This window comes from Peromyscus leucopus, chromosome 8b (genome assembly GCF_004664715.2).
Source record: "Peromyscus leucopus breed LL Stock chromosome 8b, UCI_PerLeu_2.1, whole genome shotgun sequence".
Taxonomy (NCBI): Eukaryota; Metazoa; Chordata; class Mammalia; order Rodentia; family Cricetidae; genus Peromyscus; species Peromyscus leucopus.
In genome coordinates this window covers 48,026,413-48,053,355 of record NC_051086.1, presented here as the reverse complement: position 1 = coordinate 48,053,355, position 26,943 = coordinate 48,026,413, and the positions used below count along the sequence as shown (strand labels likewise).

Below are 26,943 nucleotides of genomic sequence, written 5' to 3'. Positions count from 1 at the left end.
CCCAGGAGACAGCAGCAGTTACAACTGGATTTCATACTTAATTTCCCCAGTATTACCTCCAGCTGTTCCGAAGCACTGTTTCCTAATAAGCCACTGGGCAGTTGTTTGGCTTTCTTGTAATACTCTGCACTAGCTAACTCCTATTGGAGTTGGTTGGGGACATGCTTTTTCAGCTCTAATACCACCTTCAGTACCTGCCGACATAACTCTTCAGGGATTTTTTTTTTTTTTTTAGGTTGTAAGTTAAAATGATAGTCAATGACAAAGTAATAGTTTTATCTTCCAAGTGGGTGGCCTTGTGCACATTAGATGGAGGAGAAAAAGATTCCCATTATCCGTAAAGCTGTGTATAAAGAGGAATTACAGTAATATTGCTAGTCAAGTACTTAAATTTTTCATAATTCAAATTAGTAAAGCTGCCAACATCCCCATACCAAGAAGATGGGCTAGGAGCTCAGAGGAAGGACAGATTGAAGAAAGAATTCCATCCCCATGCAAACTCCACTGCTCCACAGGGCTGCTTGTTTCTCCATGACTGCCCAGACCTTCTAAATGGTTAACACCTAAATGCCAGTTGTTGAAGATGCGTCACCTCTAGGTTCATCTAGACCAGAGGTTCTCAGCCTGTGGGTCATGACCCCTCTGGGAGTCAAATAACCCTTTCACAGGGGTTGCCTATGACCATCTGCATATCAGATATTTACATTATGATTCATAACAGTGTCAAAATTACAGTGATGAAGTAGCAGCAAAAATAATTTTATGGTTGGGAGTCACTACAACATAAGGAACCATATTGAGTGGCCACAGGATTTGGAACAAGTTTGAGACACATCTAGAAAGCTTCTTAGAAGAAAGCAATTGAGCAAGGGTAGAACCTCTCAACCCAAGTGACTTGATATGATTCTCATGGGGCTGGAGAGAGACTTCACAAATCAGAAAATTAGAAAAATCCTAAGAGGAAGATACCTGGGAATCTCCAAGAGGCTGTGTCACAAACCAGTAAGAATATCACTCCATCCTCTAGTCTAGCTGGGTTTTCAGGCCATCATCAACCATAATAATGTCCTGTGGAAGTATGAAAGATGTGCTGATAAGGCTTGGACAGGTACTTCTCTAGAGATATAGACGTTTTCAGGAAGCGCATGGAATGTTCTCCATGTTGTTAGTCTTTAAAGAGGTGCAAAGTTGAAACCTCAATGAAATGTCATTCCATGTGCATTAGGATAGCTTCCATCAAAACAAGGTGGAAATGACAGATGTCGACGAAGATGTGTGACAGCTGGAAGCCCAACACATTCCAGGCCTGAATGTAAAATGCTTGAACTGCTGTGGGAAGGTCTGCCATTTCCCCAGTGAATTAAACATAAATGTATCACGTGCTCCAGCAGTTCCACCTGAAAGAACTTAAAACAAGCCCCTGAACCTTCAAAGCAACACCATTTGCCATATTTACAAGCTTGAACCAACCCAAATGCCCACAAACTGATGGATGAAAAAAGTTACGGTATAGCCAAGCCACTGAATATTTTTTCAGTTATTAAAAAAAAAAAAAGAATGCCATATCAACAGCTGCCACAACATGAGTTAACCCTGAAAACATTATGTCAAGCATAAGAAGTCAGACACAAATTACACTCATCTGGGTCTCGTGTATGAAATGCCCAAAGTAATCACATTTAACAAGATGGAGATTGGCAGTTGTGGGAGCTGGGGAGAGCGGAGAGTGTGGAGTGATTGCTTAGTAGTAAAGCACTCATTTGGAAGCAATGGGAATTCTATGGGACTGGATAGAGATGATGCTCACACAAAACTGCAAATGTACAAAAATGTTCCTTGCGTTTTACCTCAATCATTAAAGAGGCTCTCCTGCCCAGGCAGTTGGTAGCCTAGGCAGGGGAAAGGAGGTTGGATTTCATTCTTCCTCACTCCCTCAGTAGGGATGTGACCGCTGTCCGGTACCCTCAACATACTCAGTGAGGAGGGCACACAAAGCTTCCCAAGTTGGAGCCAGCTTTGAAAGTGAGCTAGAGTCAGACAGAAAGGTTGTCGCGGGTGACAGCAAGCTGGAAGGAAGTCTGCCTAGCTGGAGAGGAGACCCAGGAACTGGGGCAAAGAACTGCATCCTGTAGCCACCATGGCAACTTTCATGAGCTGTGGGCTGCTGGGGTGCATGTTATTTAGGAAAGATGTGTGTGTGTGTGTGTGTGTGTGTGTGTGTGTGTGTGTGTGTGTGTATGTGTGTGTGCTACATTAGGAAGTCCTGCCATCTCTAGCCACAAGGTATCCCCTGCCTTTTTCCAGTTGATGAATCTTAGCCTGGGACTTGAACACCACAGTGGATCCACCCCTGATCTACCTTCGGGAAAATGCATGTGGGTGCCTTCTGTGTCCTGTGCATTGTGAAGAGGAAAACAAATGTGCAAATAGACAGAGGCCAAGCATCCCCTGTGCTCACAGAAAGAATGAAACCATACAGTCCTCTTAGGTCAATAATGTTTGTCACTCACTAGCTTCTGGAATGTTCCTGTACCTGTGCTAAGGTAATAGAGGGGAACAAAAGCATCTCCAAGTCCCTTGCGTCAGCAATAGGACAACCCACCCCCTGTCAAAGCAAGTCTGAGGGGATGAGGTCTGAACAGTAGCTGAGCTGGAGGGAGCTGGTCACCAGACCCTGCAGAAACTCACCCAGTACAGAAATATGATTAATTAACCTGAACGTTATCGATTATCGAGTAAGGAAATACAACACCACCAAATTCATAGAAATATTCCCAATCATTATTCATTAGTCTCCAAGAGGAAGACTCAAAAGAAAGAAAGGAAGGAAGGAAGGAAGGAAGGAAGGAAGGAAGGAAGGAAGGAAGGAAGAAAGAAAGAAAGAACACAAAAGAACAAAAAAACACAAAAGTGCCCACAGCGATAGGATGTCTGAGTCAGAGTAAAGAACACTGTAGGCTCCTTGGAGGTCACACTCAAATGTGTTTTTTGTGGTTGACGTCTGGAAGCTGCTGCTGCTGGAGACTGTGCCAGGAGCCCCCTCTTCTGTACAATTGTGGAACTACACTTTCGTTCCAATTTGACGCCCATGCTAGCTCTCTCTCTTCCTTTCAACCGCCTGTAATAAAAACAGGTTTGGATTTTTTTTCCTACTCAATGATAATAGACTTATTGCTTCCCAACATATGAAGGCCTTCTGCTTTCCAGAGAAGGTTATGTATAGAATTATCCTTCAAAAGGACATTTGTTACTTTTATGATCTTAACAACAGCAACCCCCCACGACTACTGTGTGTGTGTGTGTGTGTGTGTGTGTGTGTGTCTGTATTTGTACATGGATGTATGCAACAATATATGCACACATAGCATACCACAGCATATATGTGGAGGTCAGAAGACAACCAATGTAAGTCAGTTCTTCCCACCATTCTGGGTTCTCAGAATGAAACTCAAGGCTTGGCAGCAAATGCCTTTACCTATTAAGCTGGCTCCTATGATGATCTTTTTATGGTCTTTATACTGAAGGTGCAATTAAGGTGCAAATTAAATAATGTTTTCTTCATCTTACATGTGATGAAATTTAGAGATATTAAACTTACATGATTGTATCGCATTCACACATTTCTCTTAATCCCCAAAGTTGTGCCCTTAAGTTCCTTCACTGTGTGTAGATCATAATGCACAGCAAGGGACTCCTGGAAAAGGTGCAGTGGGTGGGTAGCCCTCCTCATAGTAAAGAATCAGCATTTCAGAGGGCATGGCTTCCTGCCACGCATGGGTATTGGGTAAAGGTGAGGGGAAGACAAGTGTGCAGGTGTGTCTGGCTTTGTGAACCACGTTCTGGATCAGTGGAGATGATGATGTTAACTTCATCTAAGCCCATGTCCTTAACAAGTCAGCTTATCGTGTGTTTAACTGAGGTGCTTGCATGCACTGTCACGAGTGACCCCTCATCAGAGTGCTAAGCTATCTGTAAGTCTTACATAAGCCACTGAATCTCAGGATTCCGCTGGACTCCACTCCAGGAAACCTTCAAGAGCCCTTTGTATGACATAAGGTGCCCATGTGCAGTGAGGGTGAGGATTCCATGCCAGATCTGTTCATCTGCTACATGACCTCTGTTGGGAACTATGCACCATGCATAATATTTCCGGGATTTGAGAAAACCTCCTCACCACCATCACCTAAAGCCCGGGCCATGTCTCCCTTCTCTTCGCAGTCCAAGTCTTTGGGTGATAGTAAGAACCGCCACAAGAAGCCCAAGGACCCCAAACCGAAGGTGAAGAAGCTTAAATACCACCAGTACATCCCTCCAGACCAGAAGGCAGAGAAGTCCCCTCCACCCATGGACTCCGCCTATGCCCGGCTGCTCCAGCAACAGCAGCTGTTTCTGCAGCTGCAGATTCTCAGCCAGCAGCAGCAGCAACAGCAGCAGCAGCAGCAACAGCAGCGGTTCAACTACCCTGGGATACACCAAACACACCTCAAGTGAGTACAGCAAGCTGGGGTGGAGGCTTCTGGGTAGAGGTGGAAGAAGATAGCTTCTCTGTCTGAAGCCTGCAGGGTCTGCTGCTTGGGACCAGTGTGTCCTGTGTTACATCGTGTCCTTGTCTGGCATGTTTGGAACATGACTCTCTTTAGAAACCATGCACACATGTTCAGGACCATGGGGCTGAGTGGCAGCAAATAAAATCAAGGTCCTTTAGAGAAGAGGGAAACTCCTAGCATGTCCAAACTAAACTGTGGAATGTCTAAGAGTGCAGAGTTGGCTTTGCTGGCAGTTCGAGTTCACTGCTAAAGAACTAAGTGACAGCTTGGAATATTGACCCCTGAGGCCGGGCTGTGTACCCGTATTGATAGATCCTATTCATATTCCAGGAAGACATCATCCTCCCCATACAGTTAGCACGGGGTCGGTTTCACCAGTCTTTGGCCACCCTTGGGTCACAGTTTTAAATGTCCCCAAAGCTGAGCGTGATTAAGATTCCTATGGCACGCCCAGGCCTCTCCAAAACAGTGCGTCAGCGAGGTCATGGGTGGACACGCATGCTTTGCTATGCCACAGTCTCCATCACCCCTTTCTGTGTCCTCAAAATGAACCTGGGGGGGGGGGTTTCTGCCATTGCTGCACAGTTCAGGTTATTGTTCCTCCCCCATCCTCTTCTCCAATTACTCTGAGTTTGTTCCAAGCCCCCCCGCACACAGGACTGATTGGATTGTAAGCGACTCTTTGTTTTTCAGGGAACCAAATGAGCAGATGGTCAGAAATCCGAATTCTTCCTCAACACCATTGAGCAATACCCCTCTGTCCCCTGTCAAAAACAGCCTTTCTGGACAAACTGGTGTCTCCTCTCTCAAACCAGGCCCCCTTCCAGCAAACCTGGATGATCTCAAGGTATACAATTTGATTTATTTCTTCTTTTCTTCTTTAAAAAATAAAAGCACAGAGATGTGCTATGACCAGTTCCTTTGCCACCTGATTTCTTGAGTGAAAAAGAAGAAAAGGGAGAAACTGTGGGATAGACCCAAAGGTGTTGCAGAATTTATGGTGCAATGGTCAAAAACCAAACCTGCAGGTCCTGCCTCGGCCTCTCTAGGCTGTTCAAGCTTCAATCTGCTCTCTTCTGCACCTTAAACTCCTCGTTAGCATAAATAGGTTATTAAAGAATCAGTCAAGGTAGAACTTAGCATAGAGTAGAGGTGTGCAGCTTATAAAGTTTCCAGAATGTTCTAAAGCAATGGACAGTTTCATGATGAACCTTTGGCAATCTCTGGTGAAATAGGAAAGATAGAAACCATGGGAACTGGAATTGCTCTTCATGTAGCTAAGGACAATCCACATAGCTAATGTGTTCATATTTCTTCCTAATGCTTTTGAGTTTTAAAGTAGCCTTTCCATTAGAAAATGCCTACTATACTGATGGAAGTGGGCGGTTTGGGTTCTTTTTATCCAATGCAGATATTGTTAAATAAGGATGTTGAGCCTCACCAAATAAGAAACAATTCGGTATCAGTAGCCTGCTGTCAGTAATATAATTTAAAACAGGGCTGGAGAGATGGCTCAGCCATTAAAGGCTAGGCTCACAACCAAAAATATAAAACAATGCCCTGTTGTTTCATGTTCCCAAATCTGGGAATGTCTGCCCTAAAGTGACAGCTTGTTAAATGACATGCGCATGGGATGTACATCACCCAAGTGATATTGGATTTCTAACTGAACCTGGTATGTGTCAGAGCAAGTCTCAAAATTGACATGCTCACCTTTCTGTCCAGTATTCACCATAGGACTGAACAGGATGGATGTAGTTTCCGCAGTGTATGAACATTATCCACCCCCTCATCACATTGTCAGTGATAACACTTGCTTGTCTGATTCCCACTCTACCTACTGCTCACCAAAAACCATCTTGTAATTTTTTTCTCTAAAATCCTGCATCTTTAAAGGTCCTGATAGCTTTCATTATGAGAATCTGCTCATTCCTCCATTATCAGTCCTCATTATTACCCTCATTTCTATCCTTAACCCTTGGCTAGCAATTTGGTTTTTCTTTTGGAGGGTCAGGAGGGAGGTGGGATAGCAGTTATTACAAATTGAAGGATATCCTATGGCTTCCAAGAGCTGATAAGATAGATGCTATATGCTGCTATTATAGTCCCTCTGTTCCAGCAGGGCAGTGGTGGCGCACGCCTTTAATCCCAGCACTTGGGAGGCAAAGCCAGGTGGATCTCTGTGAGTTCGAGGCCAGCCTGGTCTATAGAGTGAGTTCTAGGAAAGGCGCCAAAACTACACAGAGAAACCCTGTCTCAAAAAACCAAAGAAAAAAAAAAGTTCCTCTGTTCCTTCTATAGATCAAAGAGGCTTGTTTCTGTCTGGCATGTGCACACCTAGACAGAGATGCTAAACTGATAATAATACTCTTTGGAGCCATGCAGTCACTTCCCTCCATTCCTCAAGTTATAAGTCCATGGAGATAAAAGATGCCATCTTACCTGAAAATGTTATGCTAAGTGAAATAAGCCGAGTGCAATGGTTCAGACACTGGATGAGTTGTCTTACCTCACACTTGAATAGGCAGATTCATAAGAGACAGAAAGTAGAATAGAAGTTACCAGGACCATCCAAGGAAGACCATAAGGAGTAATTGCTTATTGTGGACATAGTTGGAAATTGGAATGATAAAAAAAAATTTCTGGGAATGGATGACAGTGTGGATGTGATAGCTGAAGCTAAACTATGTAGTTGATAATGGCCAAATAGTAAGCTTTATGTTTACTTTCCCTTCATAAAGTTATTATTATTTGAAGCTAAGCAATTAAAGCATAAAAGTCCTGGGTCATGTAGGGCTGGAGAGACCCAGAGAAAGCATAGCCTAGAAGTGCTTATGGCATTAGGCAGAGAGTCCCCAAAGGTGGTTCCTTCAGTGCATCCAAGTTCAGAACCATTGGTTGGTGACAATTACAGTAATTAGTACAGGTCAAAGGCGTGGTGGTGGTGGTGCTGTGCTGGTGCTGATGCTGGTGCTGGTGCTGGTGGTGGTGACAGTAGCTACCTTTTTTTTTTTTTTAACTAGCCACTCAATGTAGACTCCTATCTGGTAAGGTCAATCTTATCAGCCCCATTTTTAAAACTTAAAATAAAAAGCCAGAGTCTTAAAGGGGTTCAATGACATGCAAGTTAGTCAATTTGCAAGTAATGAAATGGAGCTCAAGTTTAAGTAGCTGATCGTAAAGGCTTTGCCATTACTGTGAAATATGAGACTAGAAAAAAGGGGGTAAAGGGAGGGAGCTTGGCTGGATTTGATCTCTCACTTGGTCTGTGGGGAGACATGTTCCTGAGTCCTGGGAAAGTTATACCAAGGGCAGAATTGCAGTGAGTTGAAGAAGAAGGACCAGAGACAAGTTCATTCAGGTTAGGAATGCTGAGTAGCAACCAAGAGAAAAACTAACCCATTTCTATGATAAGAAACACATTAATCTCACTTAATTCAGCTGTGCTTCAGGGAATAGGGGCATAAACTTTAGCATCCTTGGCAAAGTGGGAAAGCTGAAACTAGAAAAGTGAATGAGATCATGAGAGGGAAAGAAAAATTAGTGGGAAGGAAAGAAATGGGGGTGGGTGGAGAGGAACAAAGGCAGCCCATAATACACTCACCTTTGCAGAAAGGTAGAATGAGGCATTTATGAAGGTGGTTCTCCCTGGAGACGATTGGGAAGGTAATACAGTATAGGCGGTGTTTCTTTAGCGAATGTTCCACTGTGTAAAGGGCACTGAGAGGGGTTTGGTTTCTCCTCGCAGAGATATCAGGGCTGGGAAATAGCTCGGTGAGAAAGTGCTGGCCGCACAAGTATGGAGACCTGAATTTGATTCCCCAATACCTATGTGTGGCATGATGGCACACTTGTAACCCCCACACGAGGGAGGCAGGCACAAGAGGATCCCTGAGACTGGCTGGCCAGCAAGTCTAACTCAATTGGGCTATCTCCGGGACAATGACAGACCATCTCAAAAAAAAAAAAAAAAAAAAAAAGAAAGAGAGAGAGAGAGGCAGGGGAAGAAGAGAAAAGAAGAGAAAAGAAAAGAAAAGAGAGGAGAAGTAGACCTCTGGCCTACACAGAGAGACAGAGGAGAGAGACAGAGAGAGTTATTAGTGGTTTTTCATAGCACATTGACATTTTTAAATTCTAATGAATTAAATGTGAGAGAGAGTGAGGGAAAGGAACTAAAAATTCTGAAAACTGGGAAAATGTCTGATGGAAACTAAGAAATTGTCCATTTGAAGGTGAGATAGATAGTGCTATTGTTCTGTGTGTTTAAGAGCACTTTTCTTTCAGAGCTAGATACAGAGTTGCATGCCAATTAAATTATAAAATTTGCCTCAGAACAACTCAAGAGAAGAAAGGGAAACAAGATTGGCATAACTGATCATTATTGAAGTTATTTGATGGGTATATGAGTCCCTTGTGTTTTTCTAGCTACTCTTGAATATGTTAGAATTTTTTCCATAAGAAGTGATTTTAAAGTCACCAATAATTAGAATAGCAGTGAATGTAGAGAAGAGTGATGTGCAAGCCTTCATCTCAAGCAAACCCACACAGCCAAATAATCTGAAATTTTTAAGGGAAATTGAACTAAACAAGTATTCATTTTATTGTAGAATGTGATCTGCATTATTTAATAATGTAGCCAAATTATTCGGTGCAAGAACAGATTCTAAAAATAAGTGCAGAACTCATTAATTTTAAGTAACTCAAAATTAAAACAATAATGAGTTGCCACCTCGTAATTTTTCAAACCAGGAAATTTGAAAGGAAAAAAAAAAATTGTCCAGCAAGACTTTGAAGAGAAGCAGTGTGCTGGATGCCAGCAAAGGCGGCCATGGTGCTTTTCTCATAGCTTTTAGTTGATTGTAAAGTGACAATTTCCAGCTGAAACATGATCGTGTATAGCAAAGGAAATGGCATTTTAATAGACAAGAGCCAGAGAAAACATGACATCATGCTTCTTCCAGCCTGAAATGCATGTGAACACATTTTGTTTGACAACAACTACTTTTAAACAATTATGCTACCCATAAATTTCTGACATGCTTTCCTTAACACACCATGAACATTTTCCATAACTTTTAATATTCAATAAAAGTTTTATTTTTAATAACAGCAAATCACTCCATCACCTAGTTAGCATTCCACTCCTGGACATTTAACTTGCTGCCAAATGTTTTGCTATTCAGAATAGGATTTCAGTGCCCTCTGTACATACATCTATTATTTTATCTGATTATTTCTCTCTAATAACTATATACATGTTATATTTCTGCTTTAAAATACATTGATTTATTTTTTAGCCTGGTGTGGTGGCATACACCTTTAGTCCCAGCACTCGGGAGGCAGAGGCAGGCAGACCTACATGAATTTGAGGCCATCCTGGTCTACAAAGTGAGTTCCAGGAAAGCCAGGACTAAATAGCAAAACCCTGTCTTAAAAAAAAACAAAATAACAACAACAAAAAAATTAATATTTTTTAAAGTTCTTGAAGGATATTACCAGACTTCTCCCTCCTGAACAGTCTGCTGCACAGCCACATGTTGAAACAGCTCTACTCCAACATGAATGTGCCCATGTGTGTCCCAGTGCACATTAAGATGCAGACCCCAGCTCAGTGGTGTGGGAGGGAGTAAGAGTGCACATCTCACCAGCTCCCAGACATTGTCAGGCTGCTGCTTGCAGGGACATACCTTAAAAAGGAAGACAGTAAAGTCCTTCAGCTTGCCAAGGTCTTTATTTCACCACTGCTTTGCTCAGAGAAAAAGCTGCTACTTACTTCTCTGCCATGGGGGTGAATCAAAATATACCTTTCATTTTCGTTTCATTACTTCTTAATTTGTTAATGATCCTACACATATATTATAGTTCATTTTAAAACTGTTTTTGTTTATAAAGAGCTGGGTCAGATGTCTTACCTATTTTTACATTAGGTCTCAGTCTTTTTTTTTGTTAGTTTTTGTTTATTTATTTATCATGTATGTATGAGTTTTTTGCTCACATGTAGATCAGAAGGTGTCAGATCCCCTGGAACTGGAATTATAGGTGATTGTGAACCACTATGTGGGTTCTGGGAATCGAACCAAAGTTTTCTGCAAGAGAAACAAGTGTTCTAAACTGCTGAGCCACTTCTCCAGATCCCCTTTTTCTTTTATAATGATAAGCACACTTGATGCGTTCTCATTTTGGTAACTTAATTGTTTATGCTGCCATTGATTTCTTTCTAAGGATTTCTATTTGAATTTGCAATTGGGGTATGCCTTTTTGATACATCAAAGTTTAAATCTTGGTTGTGTATATTTTTATGATTACTTCATTTGCTTTTATGCTCAAAAATCCAGTTCCTACAGAAAAGCTTTCCCTGTGTATTATTCTGTTTTACAGAATCATTAGACCTTAGGTGTCTAATATGTTTCCTGCATTACTCACGGAAGTGATGTGTCTGTTTAGAAATGTGATGGGCTATTTAGAAAATACGGTAAAGAGTACACTAGCTAACATTTTAGCATATGTTCATCTACATAATTTTATAAGCAAGCATAAGTTTAAATGTATGCATTGTATGCATGTGTTATTTATTTAAAATATCAACTCAAACTTTCTTTCAGTTAGTAATAAACCATAAACAATTATCCATCACCCAGTGTCAACAAACTTTCATAGCTTTAATCTTAGTGGATCTTTGGTACCCCATCATTTGCAGTATTCTTTATTTAACCAGTTCCCATGTCTGTATATATTTCATAGTTTACAACTTGTGAACATTATAAGAATGTGGAAATTAATTAGCTACATGTGTATCAATATAATAATAATGGCCTTATATTGCACAATCATTTTCCAGGCACTATTCCAAGTGCTTTCATAAATCTATGTATGCCCTTGCAAAAATGTATAGGCAGGGATTAATATCCCACTTCAAAGAGAAAGTACAGAGAATCAAGAATCTAGGAACAGGAGGGCCTGGTTTTTATCGCCATGTACTTTCTTCAACATCCAATTGCTCTCCAGCCAGTCATAAAAATTAAAATAGACCCAACATACAGCTGAGCATGGTGTGATATGTCTGTAATTCCAACACTGAAGAGGTGGGCCAGAGGATTAAGAGTCAGAGGCCAGCCAGACCAAACAAAAACAAAACACAAACTGAGGAAGTGGAGAGTAACTCAAGAGTAGACATCGGGTCTATCGTGTGCAAGGTTCCGGGTTCTGTCTCTTGAACAGACACACATTTGTGTCTAGGCACAGTCACATACACATGCACAATCTTCCCCACTCCCTACCCACCCTCCCCTCTCAAATGATATTCACATAAAGTCTTGTTCTCAAAGTCTGGTCCAAGACCAGCGGCATAAATGTCCTCCTGGGATTGTTATAAGTGGAAGATCCTGGTCCTCCCAACCCCACCCCAGACCTACGGAAGCCAAACTCCAGGGTGGGCCCACAATCTGTGTTTTCTATCAGGCTCTTCAGTGAACTGGTGTATATTTAGGCTTGAGGAAGAGCACGTGGTAGAAGAAGCCAGAATGCTGGACAATCGTTGCAGCTTTCTTGTGTCTAAACCCAGGCAGACAACAGAGTTCCATAGCACTGAAACAGGCTGAGATAGGTTTGGAGAGCTGTGGGTTGGGTGATTTTACCATTGGATTAAGAAAAGCATTCCCATGACTGTGGGCAGATACGGTCTTCACAACAGGGGCTCCATGTGTGTTAATTTTTTCATTACAGTGATGTGAAATGATATACATTCCATACACATTATACTTGAACTGATTTTTGACTCGTGGGCTAGTGATAGCTGTCTTTTCTGTTGGGCAGCAGGAGTGGCCTCTGGGTTCAGACCACTTCGGGCATGGGAATGGCTGATGCTTCATGCAGGCCGTGTAGCTTAGTTGGCTTGTACCACAAGTTGGGTATAGTCCCTGTGTTTTTGAATTCATGATATTTTCACATTAGGATGGACTTATTAGGAGATAAAGTTTTAAAAGGATCTCTTAAAATTCCATAAAAGTGGTTTAAATCAGAGGCAGGAGAGAAACTACAAAGAAGTATTAAAAGAGAAATGGATACATATTGTGAAGTCCCACGTGCCTATCCCGTATCCCCAAACTCCCTGAAAAACAAACATAGACACACTGTGAGCACACTTCACCTGACACGGCACTAACGGAGGCCTTATTCCTGTAGGTGTCAGAGTTAAGGCAACAGCTTCGAATACGAGGCTTGCCGGTGTCGGGCACCAAGACGGCACTGGTGGACAGGCTTCGACCCTTCCAGGATTGTGCTGGCAACCCTGTGCCCAACTTCGGGGACATCACGACTGTCACCTTCCCTGTCACGCCCAACACCTTGCCCAGTTATCAGTCCTCCCCATCAGGCTTCTACCACTTCGGCAGCACGAGCTCCAGTCCACCCATCTCCCCCGCTTCATCTGACCTGTCGGCTGCGGGGTCCCTGCCAGACACCTTCACCGATGCTTCGCCTGGCTTCGGCCTGCATGCGTCCCCGGTGCCTACCTGCACCGAAGAGAGCCTGTTGAGCAGCCTGAATGGGGGCTCAGGCCCCTCGGAGCCCGATGGGCTAGACTCGGAGAAGGACAAGATGCTGGTGGAGAAGCAAAAGGTAATCAACCAGCTCACCTGGAAGCTGCGGCAGGAGCAGCGGCAGGTGGAAGAGCTGAGGATGCAGCTGCAGAAGCAGAAGAGCGGCTGCGGCGGCGACCAAAAGCCACTGCCCTTCTTGGCCGCCACCATCAAGCAGGAAGACGTCTCTAGCTGTCCCTTCGCAGCCCAGCAAGTGTCTGGGAAGGAACAGGGCCACAGCTCCGACAGTCCCCCTCCTGCCTGTGAGACTGCCCAGCTGCTGCCCCACTGTGTGGAGTCCTCAGGTCAAAGCCATGTACTCTCATCCACATTTCTCAGCCCCCAGTGCTCCCCTCAGCACTCGCCCCTGGGGACCCTGAAGAGCCCGCAGCACATCAGCCTGCCCCCATCGCCCAACAACCATTACTTCCTGGCCGCCTCCGCCGGGGCGCAGAGAGAGAGTCACGGGGTCTCCTCACCTAGCAGCAGCCAAGGGTGCGCACAGGTAAGAAAGGGTGGCCTCACTAAAAGTGTGTCTCAGGAGATGGACTCCTACCTCTAGAGAGCTGGAAGGGCTTCCTAGAAGCTAGGCAGTACCTTGCTGACTCTACCGACCTTGAACCCCCACAGCCAGTCTTTGTACCGTGGGCTGGCAAACTTGTTCTAGAAAGGCTGAGAAGGCAAATGACTGGAAATCATAGCTTCTGTACCAAAATCCTCAGCTTTGCCCTTGTAGCAAACAAGCACCCACAGAAAGTTTGTAAGAACACATAACTGTCCAAAAGAAAGTTATCTACAAAATCAGGCCCTAAGCAACATTGAGCTTGTGGGCTATTGTTTGCTGACTAATGTTCTCAAAGTGGCTTAATATCAACCCTTATCATAACTCAAATCACTCTATCAAGAGAGCCAAAAGGAAGTCAGGCATGGTGGTACTGGCCTGGAATTCCAGCACTCTGGAAGCTGAGGCAGGGAATGGCTGTGAGCTTGAGGCCAGCTTAGATTACATCCTAAGACCACATTTGGAGGCATGCAGTAGGGATGGGGAGACAGAGAGAGCCTGTATGTGAGAAAGGACTTCTCCTTCTCTTACATTCTTATCGAATATTTATTAAGACCTGCCATGTGCCACACTTGTGGGGGGGGGGGGTGACAGGTGATAGGTGGTAAGGAAATAGGAAATAGATGGTCTGTCTTGTGGAGAGAGTAGAGAAGGACTAGGTTCTGTGAGAAGGCTGGAAGTTCACAATCTCCTCTAAAGGGGTCAGGAATGTTGAAGGGGAACCTTGGAAAAGGTAAAGGAAGAAACATTGTTAATATTTGGGGTGAAGGTATGGGAGAAGCATGAGGTGGAAGTAGGACGCCAGAGGATCAGACAGACAGAAAGCCAGTGTGAGTCTGGGACAGAAGAAAAGAGCTATAGAAGAAGAACAGTTCAAAGACTACACCCAACATGATCCACAGAGTCTTTTCTTTTGTTCATGAAACTAAGGGATCGTTAGGAAAGTGTGTAGAAGACTGTTTGAAGAAGAAAACCACATTGTCAGATCATAAAATCTAAGACAATGACCCACATTGGGTAACTGCCAAGACAAGTATCTAGAGGATGAACAGAAGCCATCTGTCCACTGTCACAGAACCCTGTGGCTCCGGTTTAGTGTTTTTACTTGCCACTGAGAAAAATGAGATCCAGGAAGACTGAACTCACTGCCTAGAATGTCAGGATTAGTTGATTTTAAAGTTCGTAATGAAATATTGCTACCTGGAGGTAATGAGAGTGTGCTTTCACAAACCTACCTGAACAATGCATTCAAATCAGTGGTACCCACTCCTGAAGGAACATACTGGGAGGCATGGGGACTAACATAGCCTATCAACACCATTCAGAAACATCTATTGCATGCACAGTACCCTAGACAACAAAGGTAAAAAAAAAAAAAAACAGCCCTTGGGCCATGATTTTCCATTTCAAGGATATTGGTGCTATTGGGGAATAATATGGTACAATTTGTTTACAAAGACTGTAGCAATTTCATAAAGAGCAGATAACATGACTAATCTATGGCATTAAATAATGCAGCACAGATTGATAGTAAAGTGTTGGTAGAGTCCTGGAAGGCTTTGTGACCAATTTGCCCTTCACAGTAGCACTAAAAAGGAGAAGGCTGGGTCAGGAGTTCAGTGGACTTGTCTTTTGTGCATGAAGCTGAAGGGTTTTTGGAAAGTCTAAATGGAAAACAGATACTCCATGTGAACAAGGTAAGTAGGTAAAATGTAAAAGGCATGGTTACAGGAGGAGAATTCAGGTTTGTAGAACTAGGTAACGCCTGTAGTCATAGAAAGTCTTAAACTCTTACACAGGTGAGGTGTGTGGAGTCTATGCTGCAGATAATGTGTGAGAGCTAGTGGAAGTTTGTGACCCACAGGTGACATACGCCGAGCCAGATTTTAGATACGGTCATCTGCTAATAGAATTCAGGAAGCTTCATAAATATCAGAAACCTGGGGCCAAAAGATAGGGGCCAGAAGTGTCAGCTAAAGCCACACTCACGTATGCTGCTGGCCCTTTAATTTGTCACGTGTTCCTTTCTACAGAACTCGGGTGCACACGAAGGCCATCCTCCTAGCTTTTCCCCGCCATCTTCCAGCCTCCATCAGCCTTTCTCTGGCAACCAAGCAGACAGCAGTCATAGTGCTGGGCTCAACCCTTGCCCCAAAAGCCCAGTTATTCATCCAAAGGTCAGTACCAGAGAAGCTGACAGCAAACCAGTTTCTGTGAGGGTCAGTATTGAAATGGGAGCCCCCGGGGAAAATAGAGTTGGAGACAGAGATGGATACATAGCAGATTAATGTTAAGAAAAATGGAAAACTGGGATCCAGAGTCAAGTCTCTGTAGAGGATGTAAGAGAAGATGCTCATAAGCTGGGGAAATAAAGAGTCAGGATGCAGGGAGTTCCCGGAGCAGAGAGTGTGATGGGAATAACTCAGGCAAAAGATGGACACACCATAACTGGGCCACATGCCTCACATCAGCGAAGGAAGAGAGACCCTCACAGGCTAGGCACCTATAGAAGTCCACACTCATGGTAGCTGTGTGAGAATGACCCAGTTTAGAATGACTTGACCTAGGGAACGAATTGCTCTGAAATCCCTGGGTTAAAGACCTTCTTTGTATTGGATTGAATTCATGTCTCTTTCTTATTATCCAGTAGAAAATGATGCACCTGGTAGGTATGGGGCACATGCCTTTCACCCCAGCACTCAGGAGACAGAGGCAGGTATGTCTCTGTGAGAGTTTAAGGCCAGTCTGGTCTATATAGTGAGTTCTAGGATATCCAAGATTACAAAGCAAGACTCTGTCTTAAAAAAAAAAAAGAAAGAAAGAAAGAAAAAAGAAAGGAAGGAAGGAAGAAAAAAGAAAGAAAAAGAGAGAGGGAGAGAAAGAGAGAGAGAGAGAGAGAGAGAGAGAGAGAGAGAGAGAGAGAGAGAGAGAGAGAGAGAGAGAGAGAGAGAGAAGGAGAAGAAGAAGACGGTACACTTTAGGGGAAGAAATAAATCAGTGAGTTCCATGCTAAGATTCCATTAACAAATCCCCAGTGGCAAGAACTGGTGTTAACCTATTAGTGTTGTTCTCTATCTCCTCATCTCCACTGGCATTTTTTTTCAATGTAGCCTGTGGTTTCTAGAACACAAGCATTGTCCCTTGGGACCCATGGGTTGAATGTTGTTCTCTGGATTATATCCACTTGCAGATGACTGGCTTGCAATCTTCTGACAAGGTTGGGCCAAAGTTTTCAATTCCATCCCCAACCTTTTCCAAGTCAAGTTCAGCGGTTTCAGAGATAACCCAGCCTCCATCCTACGAAGATGCAGTAAAACAGGTAACCACATGGTTTGTTCTAGATGGTTCAATAAAAGGACCCAGCAGACACAGCAATGCTTTGTAGTATTAAGCATTGCATGTTTGGTAGATTCTGATATTGAGTGGGCTAGGTACCTTCCCAATAGGAGTGAACAAAGTGTATCTACATGACCTGAAGACAATGTTGTATATCTGTACAGATAGCTCCAAGTTAGGATAGCTCTGTTGATGACTTTTCTACTTTATGGTATTATAAAATGGTGTGCATTTGATCCAAATTGCATTTTGAATGTGGGCTTTATTGTGAGCTGGTAGCATGTGGTACAGCGTTCAGGGTGCTGGGCAGCCACAGTGAGCCACACTTCCTAATCAACTGCCCAATCACAAGAGAAACCAGGTGCTCTACAGCATGCTGTGTTGCTGAAGTAGAGTGTGCTGTGGGCTACATATGCACAATGCATTTTTGTCTATGATGATATCAGTTTAGGGTGTCTTTACCTGGCTATAACCCTGTGGTAAGCTGAGGAATCAGGAACAGCAGGCTGAACAGGCATTCAAAGGCCTGGCCTTAATGCCAACTCTGTCATCTGCCACTGTCACTAAGGTGGATACACACTCAAGTTCTCTTCAAGAAAATACAAGTATTGACTCTGCAAGGATTATGGATAATCTAGTACTTACCTCATTGTTTGGTCACATGATAGGTGCTCAAATATGAGAGCAATTATCAAGACTGTTTTCCTAACATCTTAGCTTTAAAACTCAATGACCTTGAAATAGTGTTGATGGCTGTTGAACCTGATTAATAGATACAGGGAGGTTCATTGACTCCAACATTTACATTTGTGTTTGAAAATGCTTCAGAATTTAAAAAGTAAGAAAAAGGAAAACATGGGTGATGTTATACAGACAGGCGTGTCTGCATCCTAGCAGCCATGACTTGAACACATCAGGGAAATAAGTCCTGAAAGTCACCATAAACACCCCTTGAACTTGCTGCATGCCAAGTACAATGTTGAATCCATCCAAATGAAAGAGCTGTCAGTATTGTCTTGAGTCAGCCTCTGGCTGTTTCACAGATCCTCTGTCTCTTCAGCATTTGCACTAGGAGTGCCAAGAGTCAAGTCTCACGTGCTATGTTAGGCATGTCACAGTTCCACCTGTATTGAGCATACATGCCTTCTTCTTGTCACCGGTCCCAAAGCCACACAGGACATTAGCTATTTTCACTACATTTACACAGTACTATGTAGCAAGCTCCAGAGATGACTTGCAAGGCAGGGAGACAGGTGTAGGTTCTGTGCAAATACTAAATCATTTTATAGAATAGACTTGAGCACCTGAAGATTTTGGAAACCAAGGGTGAATGCTCTTGGAAATTAGCTCCCAAGGGTACTGAAGGATGAGTAGTTCAAGTATTTTGAGTTTATACATGACACCAAATAACCATATTTATATACCCAACCCAGAACAGAGTGTCTATGTCAGATGCTGCCTGATATCTGGTCTCTTGAAACCAAAACCAAGGCAGTAAGGTTCCTTTGCTATCAAAAGATAGCATGCAGTAGGCTTTCTCACTTCTGAAAACCTCAGGAGAAGTAAGACTGTGTTTAACCACTCAGAGGACAGACTCACAGATTCTGCAAGAGAAACCAAGAAAGTTGAAGCTGACTTCCTGGGCCATATCCACTGCAGCCAAACAGAGGTAGACACAAGTGGCTTCCAAAGTGAGAAAGGTATATGCTGCATATTAAGATGCCTGCTTCTGGAATGGAAACTTGCCAGACAACTGACGTGAATCCTGAAGCGAGGAGGATCACTCTCCCAGCTTCCTCATTCTTGTTTGTTGTGTTGGATTATCTAGTTCAGTGGATTATCTGTGTACGATTTACATGAAGATTTTTTGATCAAACATGGACCAAAGCCATTTAGCAGGTCTAACTAACAATATTATTAGTTCAATTAACAATAACAATTAACAATATTATTCACTTCAGTCAGAAGTAGAAATAGCCTGAGTATCCATCAACAAGCAAATGGAAAAACAAAATGTGGCAGAGTCACACTCCAGAGCACCATTCAGTCCAAGACCAAAAGTAGTCAAATCCCTAGAGGAAGGAAGGAGAATAGTGAGTATCAGTGTTGGCAAAAGGCTATTGAGAGGTGTTGCTTGATGTGTGGAGAGTTTTAGTTTTGCAGATTAAAAGAGTTCTGAGGATACATGGTGATAATGATTGCATTAAAAAGTGAATGTACACTTAAAATGACTGAGCCTACAAGTTTTTGTTATGCTCTGTTTTACTATGCTTTTTTGGATCCTTAAGTAAGCCTAGCCCAAAGCCCTACAATGCTGCTTCTACTGTCTCCATACTGAAGTAACCACCTTCTAACCTCTCTGCTCTCTTTTTGGCTAATTTAAAATAGCAAATGACTCGGAGTCAGCAGATGGATGAGCTCCTGGATGTCCTCATTGAAAGTGGAGGTAAGACGACCTTGCCACTGTCCATCAGGACCCTCCACAGCTACACACTCTAGGACACAGCCTCTTATGACCAAGATCAGGGACACACTGAGTAAGGTACACCAGGTGATCTGCTGGTAGAGTTACTTCCTCTGAGCTTCAGGTGTGCCTTGTTAGCAGAGAAGAGAACCATGGTGGATTTCTCACCACCTTTATCCTGGAGATGCTTTGCATGTCCCCTTTCAACCCAGCCCTGTCTCTATAAGTGTGGTCCATTATTACATCATTTTTCTGCAGTTCTAACCCATGTCTTCTTGATTACAAAAACAAAAAAAAAATGAAAATAGTAAAAGTTTTGTGCTCACCACTCAAACTGAAATTCAACCAGCTATCTCCCACTGGATGCCCTATTCATGCTTAAATGTTACTCAACTTAGCAATAAAAGTAGCCAATGTGTACTTTAACCCATTCATCCATTTATGTAAGAACTATCACAGAATGTGTGCCTAGAATCTGAAAACACACAAAGGAATCAGAGGTCTGAAGGAGCATGTGTGTAGGTCAAACAAGAACATGGGGCTGAACTCTCTTAATCACCAGCACTTGTAGTTTAACAGGCAGCAGTCGATGACTCAGAGATGGAATGCCAAGCATCATGTTAAGCTCAATTCCCCACCAGATAATTCTGTGGAATGCAGTCTGGTAAGGTAGGTAGACAGCGAGCAAGGGAACCAGTGTTTCTTATCATAACAAGGATGATGAGAGAGATGGATACAGGTGTACGTGTGTATTTAAGTTTTGTGATGGAAGATGACTGTTCACACCAGGTGCTCCTCCTTTTTTATTGAAGTATGTGGCAAGGAGGCTGAGTAGTGAGGACACAGAAGGGAGTGTGGGAGAATCTAGGAAAGGACAGCCATGAGTTAGTCATGAACAAGCTGAGCTTTATAGAGAAATGCAAGGTTGTCAGGTTGAATTAAATGCAAGTGGAGGACTTGATGCCGTCAACTGACTGTAACTCCAGCCAGCCCAGTGGAACTGTTGCTCTCATTCTATATCCAGCTAACTTGGAGCAGGCTAAGATAAAGTGCATGGGGACTTACCAGGATGGAGAGTTTTGCTAAGCTGGGAGAGAAGGGCAAAAAGATAGGAATAACTGTAATAGTGTGTCAGAGAATATGATGCAAACAAGGGAAGAAGTGATGTGGGAGGCACTGACATGCAATAGTCAATAGTACAGCCAGTAGATTAGGTACCAAAGAGTCTCTTAGAAATAATCAGCCGGGTTGGTGATGGTGCACGCCTTTAATCCCAGCACTCAGGAGGTAGAGCTAGGCAGATCTCTGTGATTGGTTTTGAGGCCAGCCTGGTCTACAGAGTGAGATCCAGGACAGGCACCAAAATTACACACAGAAACCCTGTCTAGAAAAAAAACCAAAAAAAAAAGAAAAAATAGAAAAATCAACCTGGAATACTTCATCCATGAGCTAGAAATGGGGAAGAAGGACAGAGTGTGGGAAATCTTGCTTAAGATGGAGTTCTTGGAAGGCTGTGCTGTGCAAGGACAGGGATCAAGGTATCCAACAGAATGGGGATGCTGTCCTAACTAGAGTGGATGGGAAGTACAAGGAACTGAGAGTCCTGCAAGAGCAGTGTGTGATTTCTAAGGCTACTGCAATCTAATAAACACTGGCCTGGCAAAATGGCTGTGAACGAGGGTATAGTGCAGCTGGAGTTTTCTCCAGTCCTGCCCAACCCCACGGACCCCATAATCGCTTATAAAATAATCCCTCAGAATCTCATATTAATTAATATCCTCAGCCATTAGCTCTTACACTTGAACTCAGCCCATTTCTATTAATCTATCTCTTGCCACGTGGCTTGTGGCTTACCGGTAACTTACATCTTGCTACTCATCACAGCGGCTGGCAGTGTCTCTCTGCCTCAGCCTTCCACTTCCCAGATTTCTCCTCTCTCTTTGTCCCACCTATACTTCCTGCCTGGCTATTGGCCAATCAGCGTTTTATTTATCAATCAGTCATCCACAGCAGGATAATTTCCAAAAGATGAGCAAGTGTGATCAGCAGACCTAAACTAGGGAAATGGGCTGCCCTAAAAACCACTGAGAGTGGTGGTAGTGGTGGTGGTGGTGGGGCTATCAACATAAAATAAACTGTGCATGACACTCATCCCTCATCTGCTGTCCAACAGAGAGTATGATGGAGATACAATATCCTCCAGTGACAGCTAGTGGTAGTGAAGGGAGTGAAGACACAAGCATGAGGAGTTTGGACATAACAGAGGGGAAGTTCCAGGGCAGGGGTATTTGGGGTAACCTAAAGAACAAAGAAATGGAGAGACAGCAAAGGTAAGGGGTGAGCCCATGGTTAAGTGCTGAGCAGGAAAGCATGGCCATCTACCGTGCTTTCCATAGAGTAACTCATTTATTCCAAGGACTCATCATGCGGCATGGCCAGTTTGAGGTAACTGAATAATTCCCACTGTGTTTTCCCAACAGAAATGCCTGCTGATGCCAGGGAAGATCATTCATGTCTCCAAAAAGTCCCGAAGATACCTGGGTCTTCCCACAGCCCTCCCACCATCCTCTCCAAGCCCTCGGCTTCCTTTGAACAGGCACCTTCAGGAGGTCAGCTCGCCTTTGACCACTACGCCGCCGACAGTGAGGAACATCTAGAAGTCTTGTTGAATTCTCACAGCCCCATGGGAAAAGTGAGCGATGTTACCCTCCTCAAAATTGGAAATGAGGAGACTCCTTTTGATGGAATCATGGATGGCTTCCCAGGGAAGGCTGCCGAAGACCTCTTCAGTGCTCATGAGCTCTTGCCTGGGCCCCTCTCCCCGATGCATACACAGTTATCCCCCTCTTCAGTGGACAGCAGTGGTCTGCAGCTGAGCTTCACGGAATCTCCTTGGGAAACAATGGAATGGCTGGACCTTACTCCACCTAGCTCCACACCAGGCTTCAGCAACCTCACTACCAGTGGCCCCAGCATATTCAACATCGATTTCCTGGATGTCACAGATCTCAATTTAAATTCCCCCATGGACCTCCACTTACAGCAGTGGTAAACATCTGAGGTACAAGCATTAAGAAAGCTTGATAGGAATTCCATGGGGAAGGCACACAACCAGAAATACTGTGTGATCCAAAAGATAAATGGGAAAAATAGGGAGGGGGAAAAAAAACAGCAATGGAGGTTTCTATGTCAATCAACCAGAACAAACAGGAGTCAGTCATTAAGACATGTATAATGTAATTTCTACCAACATTCAGTAACTGTTAATAACTTGAGTGATGCACTCAAAAGTGTGCTTTCTCAGGTTAAGAATGCCAAAAACATCTTTCACTGCCTTTTCTAGGCCACAGTTTGTCTCGGGCATTACTGGGACATAGGTTCACACTACAGTTTGTCTCAGGCATTATTGGGGGCATAAGCTCACATTGTTAGCTTTTGTTATGAATTTACTAAACTTTCTGTGGAAGGAAAATAAAGCCTCTGGGGAGGGCAGGGAAGCCAGTCCCTCAGAGGTTCTGGAAGCCATGCCCTGGTGGAGGCAACTTCCCACATGACCAGTGTCTATCTGTCAGAAGAGCAGGGTCCGTTCTAGCTGATAGAGTCCTTAAGGCAAAAGAAAGGGACAAAACCAATCCATTCCAAGAAAAGCAAAGCAACTCAGTGTCCCTCCACCCCAAAATTGTCCCACTGGACTGGCAATCCCTGACAACAGCTAAGTAACTAGCATTGTCCAGAGAATCCATCCAGGACATGTTACTTTTTAACCAGTAGCCTGATTGTTTCTGACATATCTATGCTCATCAGTGATGTATAGAAAGTGAGAAACCTGAATCAAAAAAAAAACTTCATGCCATGGACATGGAGGCTCTGAAATATAACTACCTCTAGTTTCAAAGACTAGAAGTAAAACAATCAGAAAGGCAAAGGGAGGCCCAGGAAATCCTACTGGGACAAGTTAGAATTAGAGAACACTGTTATTTCACCTTCTGGGAGAGAAACACCATGGATTTCTATTATAGGACTAATATACAGGGCCAACTTCTCTTCCTTCTCCTCTTCCTCCTCTTTCTTTTCTTTTCATATTATGGACAGAGGAAGTTCACCTCAGTTTATCTTCACCTCAGTTTATCATCCTCTCACTACTTTCCTTTCAGGGGATCAAATCTTTATGGATCTTTTGGTTTTGATGATCTCTTTTTCTGTCTCTCTCTGTCTCTGTCTCTCTCTTTCTCTTCTTTCTCCCACACACTGGGAAAGGTGAGATTCTCAGCTATCATAAGTTGCAATACTCCTATTAAAGCCTTTCCTCCTCCTCTTCTTCTTCTTCTTCTTTTTTTTTTTTTTTAGAACATTTAAGAGTCCCAACTCTCTTGCCAAACTCGTTCTTCACACGCACATTGGCTGCAAACAGAATTCACAAGTATTTCCTTAGGAAGAAACTGGGGACGTGGCCCATTGGTCACAGAGCTGGTTTTATTCTTGTTTGATTTATGGACAATCTTTGGTTTGTGTTGCTCTGGGGAAATTGGAAATCATTAGAGAGTGAAGATAAATCAGGGTGACATCTACAGTGGGGAGCATTTCAGTCAGGTTTCCAAAGGAAAGCGTGCTTGCACATTGAAAACAATGGGAAACTGAAAGGCCATAGTCTGTCAGTAGCTCCTAGCAGCCCTGTGTTTGGTCAGGGCCCAGGGGAGACAGAGGAAGGCAACAAAGATTGCAAGAGTCTCTTCCCAGGCTCGCTGTGGCACCAAATCTAGTAGTTACAATGTTGCATGCTGTAGAAAGTAGCTGTTGCTGTTTTATGTTTTGTTTTAATTTAAATCACACAGGCACTGTTTTCTTCTTTTGTAAAAAAAAAAAAAAAGTTCACTGTGCACTTATATAGAAAATAATCAACAATGTTGTGAATTTTTTAGAAGTTGTCTTTTTGATAAACCAAAGATTTAGAAATCATTCCATTGTCAACTTGTTAAAAAAAAATGTTTGAACACTGAGTGTTTTTGGTGACTGCTACTCTGAAAGCCACCAGATCTTACTGTAGGGAAGGAAACACACAGATGTGCACACACATGTAGTTCTATACATGCGTGTATGGAATATGTGTATACACACACATGGACACATATGTATACAAATGCATATGTGTGCACATATCTGGAAGGTGACATTCAGAGTGCCTTAAACCCTCAGTCTGCTGTGAATGATGTGTGGCCTTTCTTACTATGAGTTGCTTATTAATCAACCAGACTACACATATATGACTGTATATGACTAAGGACTCCAGCCCAATGCTAGTAGCCACTTGCTACCGTGAACAAGCTCCTCCTGGCAATGAATATGGACATGAGAGGACAGAGCCTGGCAACGAATTTAGATGTGATAGGACAGAGCAGCTTCGCCATCAGTGGCTGCCAAGGCTAGTGCCTTCTCTTACAGAGAGTCTAAAGGGAGCATGAAATTTGTTCTGACATTCCTTGATCTGCATTGTGCTTGAAAGGGTCTACGTGCTAAACTTTTCATTGTGTTTGTATGTCCATCATCAGAACCACAAATCCAGAGGCAAAGCTTAGCATGAAGATGAAGCTATGGGGAGAAACCTTGATTGCCACATTCCAAACATTGGTTTGACCTCCAATGCTGATGTTTCATCTGAGTCTGGATGAAGCTTGCTGCCCTGTGTATTTTTTTAAGCTCCAGCTGTCCCGTATATGCTATCCCCTCCTTGCTTCCTTGGGAAACAAACCCATACAGTGTCCTGCTTCCAAGCCCCTCATCTGAGTGGTAATAATTTTCCCTTTGGGAATTCCTGCCTGAGCGATTAGATGGCTCTATTTTTAGCTAGACTGTGGGGGATTTTTTAAAAAATATTATTCAAGCTGATACACACACTTCACAGTGGACGAAAGGGAAGATGGCTGTGGTTTGTTACTGCAAGCCAATACAGCTAGAGTGGGTCCCTGGATACTTGGTTTCAGCCTGCTCCCACCATCTCCCCAGGTCATGTTTCCCCATCTTCATAGCACAGATAGGAGATTGCAGACAACCGGGAGAGGGTTGATGAAGATGGATCAAATACTCGGGTTTATTCTGCTGTCTTCTATTTTTTTTTTTTTTTTAACTTTAGGTTCTTTTAAACTGCTGTGTCCTCTTGTGGCGACAACTTGAGGTATGCAGAGATGGATGCCCCTGGGTTTAGCAGTGTTCCTAGGAACCCCAAGGGACCACATGGTTAAGATGCCTGAAATATCCCCATAGTAAGGAGAGTCTTGGCTACAGAATGGCAGATCATGCTAGATCTAAAGGAGTCCAAATTCCCTGCAAGCTAGATGCCTCTGCTTCTGACAGTGTTATCGAGATAAAAGGTATGGGGAGAAGGAGTGTGCAGGAGTAAGGAAGAGAAGGAAAAGGAAGGGCAGGGGAGGACAGGGAGAAAGAAGGAGAGGAGAGGGAGGGGGCAGGGGAAGGAAGGAAGGGAGGAAGGGAAGGAGGGAGGGAGGGAGGAAGGAAGGAAGGAAGGAAGGAAGGAAGGAAGAAGGAGGGAAGGAAGGAAGGAAAAGAAGGAGGAAGGGGAAGGAGAAAGGGAGGGTGCAGGGAAGGGAAGGGAGAAGAAAAGACAATCAGGGCCCAACTTCCTGACCCATGAACCTCTTGGTTCAGCTATGATGTCAGAGACAGTGAAACTCAAACTTGGAAGAAGGAAATCCTTCTGAGCAATGGAGTGATTCCACCCATAAACAGGGACATCAACACAGCCTCCATCCAGAGAGTCTATGAAATGGCAGTCTTATGCCTTTCAAAAACATTAATTGGGGACAAAAATGAATAAAATCTACCCCAAGCTTTTAGAACAGTTCTTCTCAAAAGTTACCTATTTTTTGTTCAACCAATCAGCTTTCCTAGAGCTAGTCGGGCTGAAAACTCCCACGTGATGTATACCATCCAGGGAGCAGCCACTGATGTCCATCCACCGTGTACAGAGCACAAGGACCTTCAGGGATTGGTTCAGCACAGGTGTTGACTGTCTGGAGCGCCGCAGCTTCTTTAAGCAAGAATGCTGAGACCCTGTCAAAGCCTTGCACTTGAATCCTCTTAGCTGTGATGAAGGGGTCTTAGTTTTTCCAGAAACATTAGACCGTTTTCATGAAAAGCTCTCACCACACCGTCTTGTCTTTTCTACCAGGGTCACAGGACAGTAGTGTGTCTTGGAGCGCTGTCTCTCACCATTTAACCTGGGCAAAGTTTGCGGCTGTTTTACCAGACAGAAAAGCCCTTTGGAAACAAGGAAAGTGTAGAGGGAACTCTTTTTTTTTCCTTTTTTTGCCTGATCCCAAGTCACCACAGTAAGATCCCTGGACAAAAGGGACAGAAGTGAAGGGTGTGTGTCCATGGTCAGCCTCCCTCCCTCCCTCCCTCCCTCCCTCCAGAGAAAAGCTTCAGAGAGACTAGAGGCCATTT

At 43.5% G+C, this 26,943-nt stretch overlaps 1 protein-coding gene across 2 annotated transcripts in view; it reads left to right on the top strand.

The window, feature by feature from the left end:
• Positions 1-25,925, top strand: part of Myocd (myocardin) — a 97,354-nt gene extending 71,429 nt beyond the window's left edge. For both annotated transcript variants that reach the window (XM_028869351.2, XM_028869352.2), the window contains exons 8-14: positions 4,219-4,487; positions 5,241-5,394; positions 12,729-13,628; positions 15,719-15,862; positions 16,876-17,004; positions 19,410-19,467; positions 21,966-25,925. In XM_028869351.2, coding sequence (XP_028725184.1) covers positions 4,219-4,487; positions 5,241-5,394; positions 12,729-13,628; positions 15,719-15,862; positions 16,876-17,004; positions 19,410-19,467; positions 21,966-22,537 — 2,226 coding nt within the window. In that variant the 3' untranslated portion in view covers positions 22,538-25,925. The remainder of the gene's footprint in view (positions 1-4,218; positions 4,488-5,240; positions 5,395-12,728; positions 13,629-15,718; positions 15,863-16,875; positions 17,005-19,409; positions 19,468-21,965) is intronic.
• Positions 25,926-26,943: the final 1,018 nt, after the last annotated feature.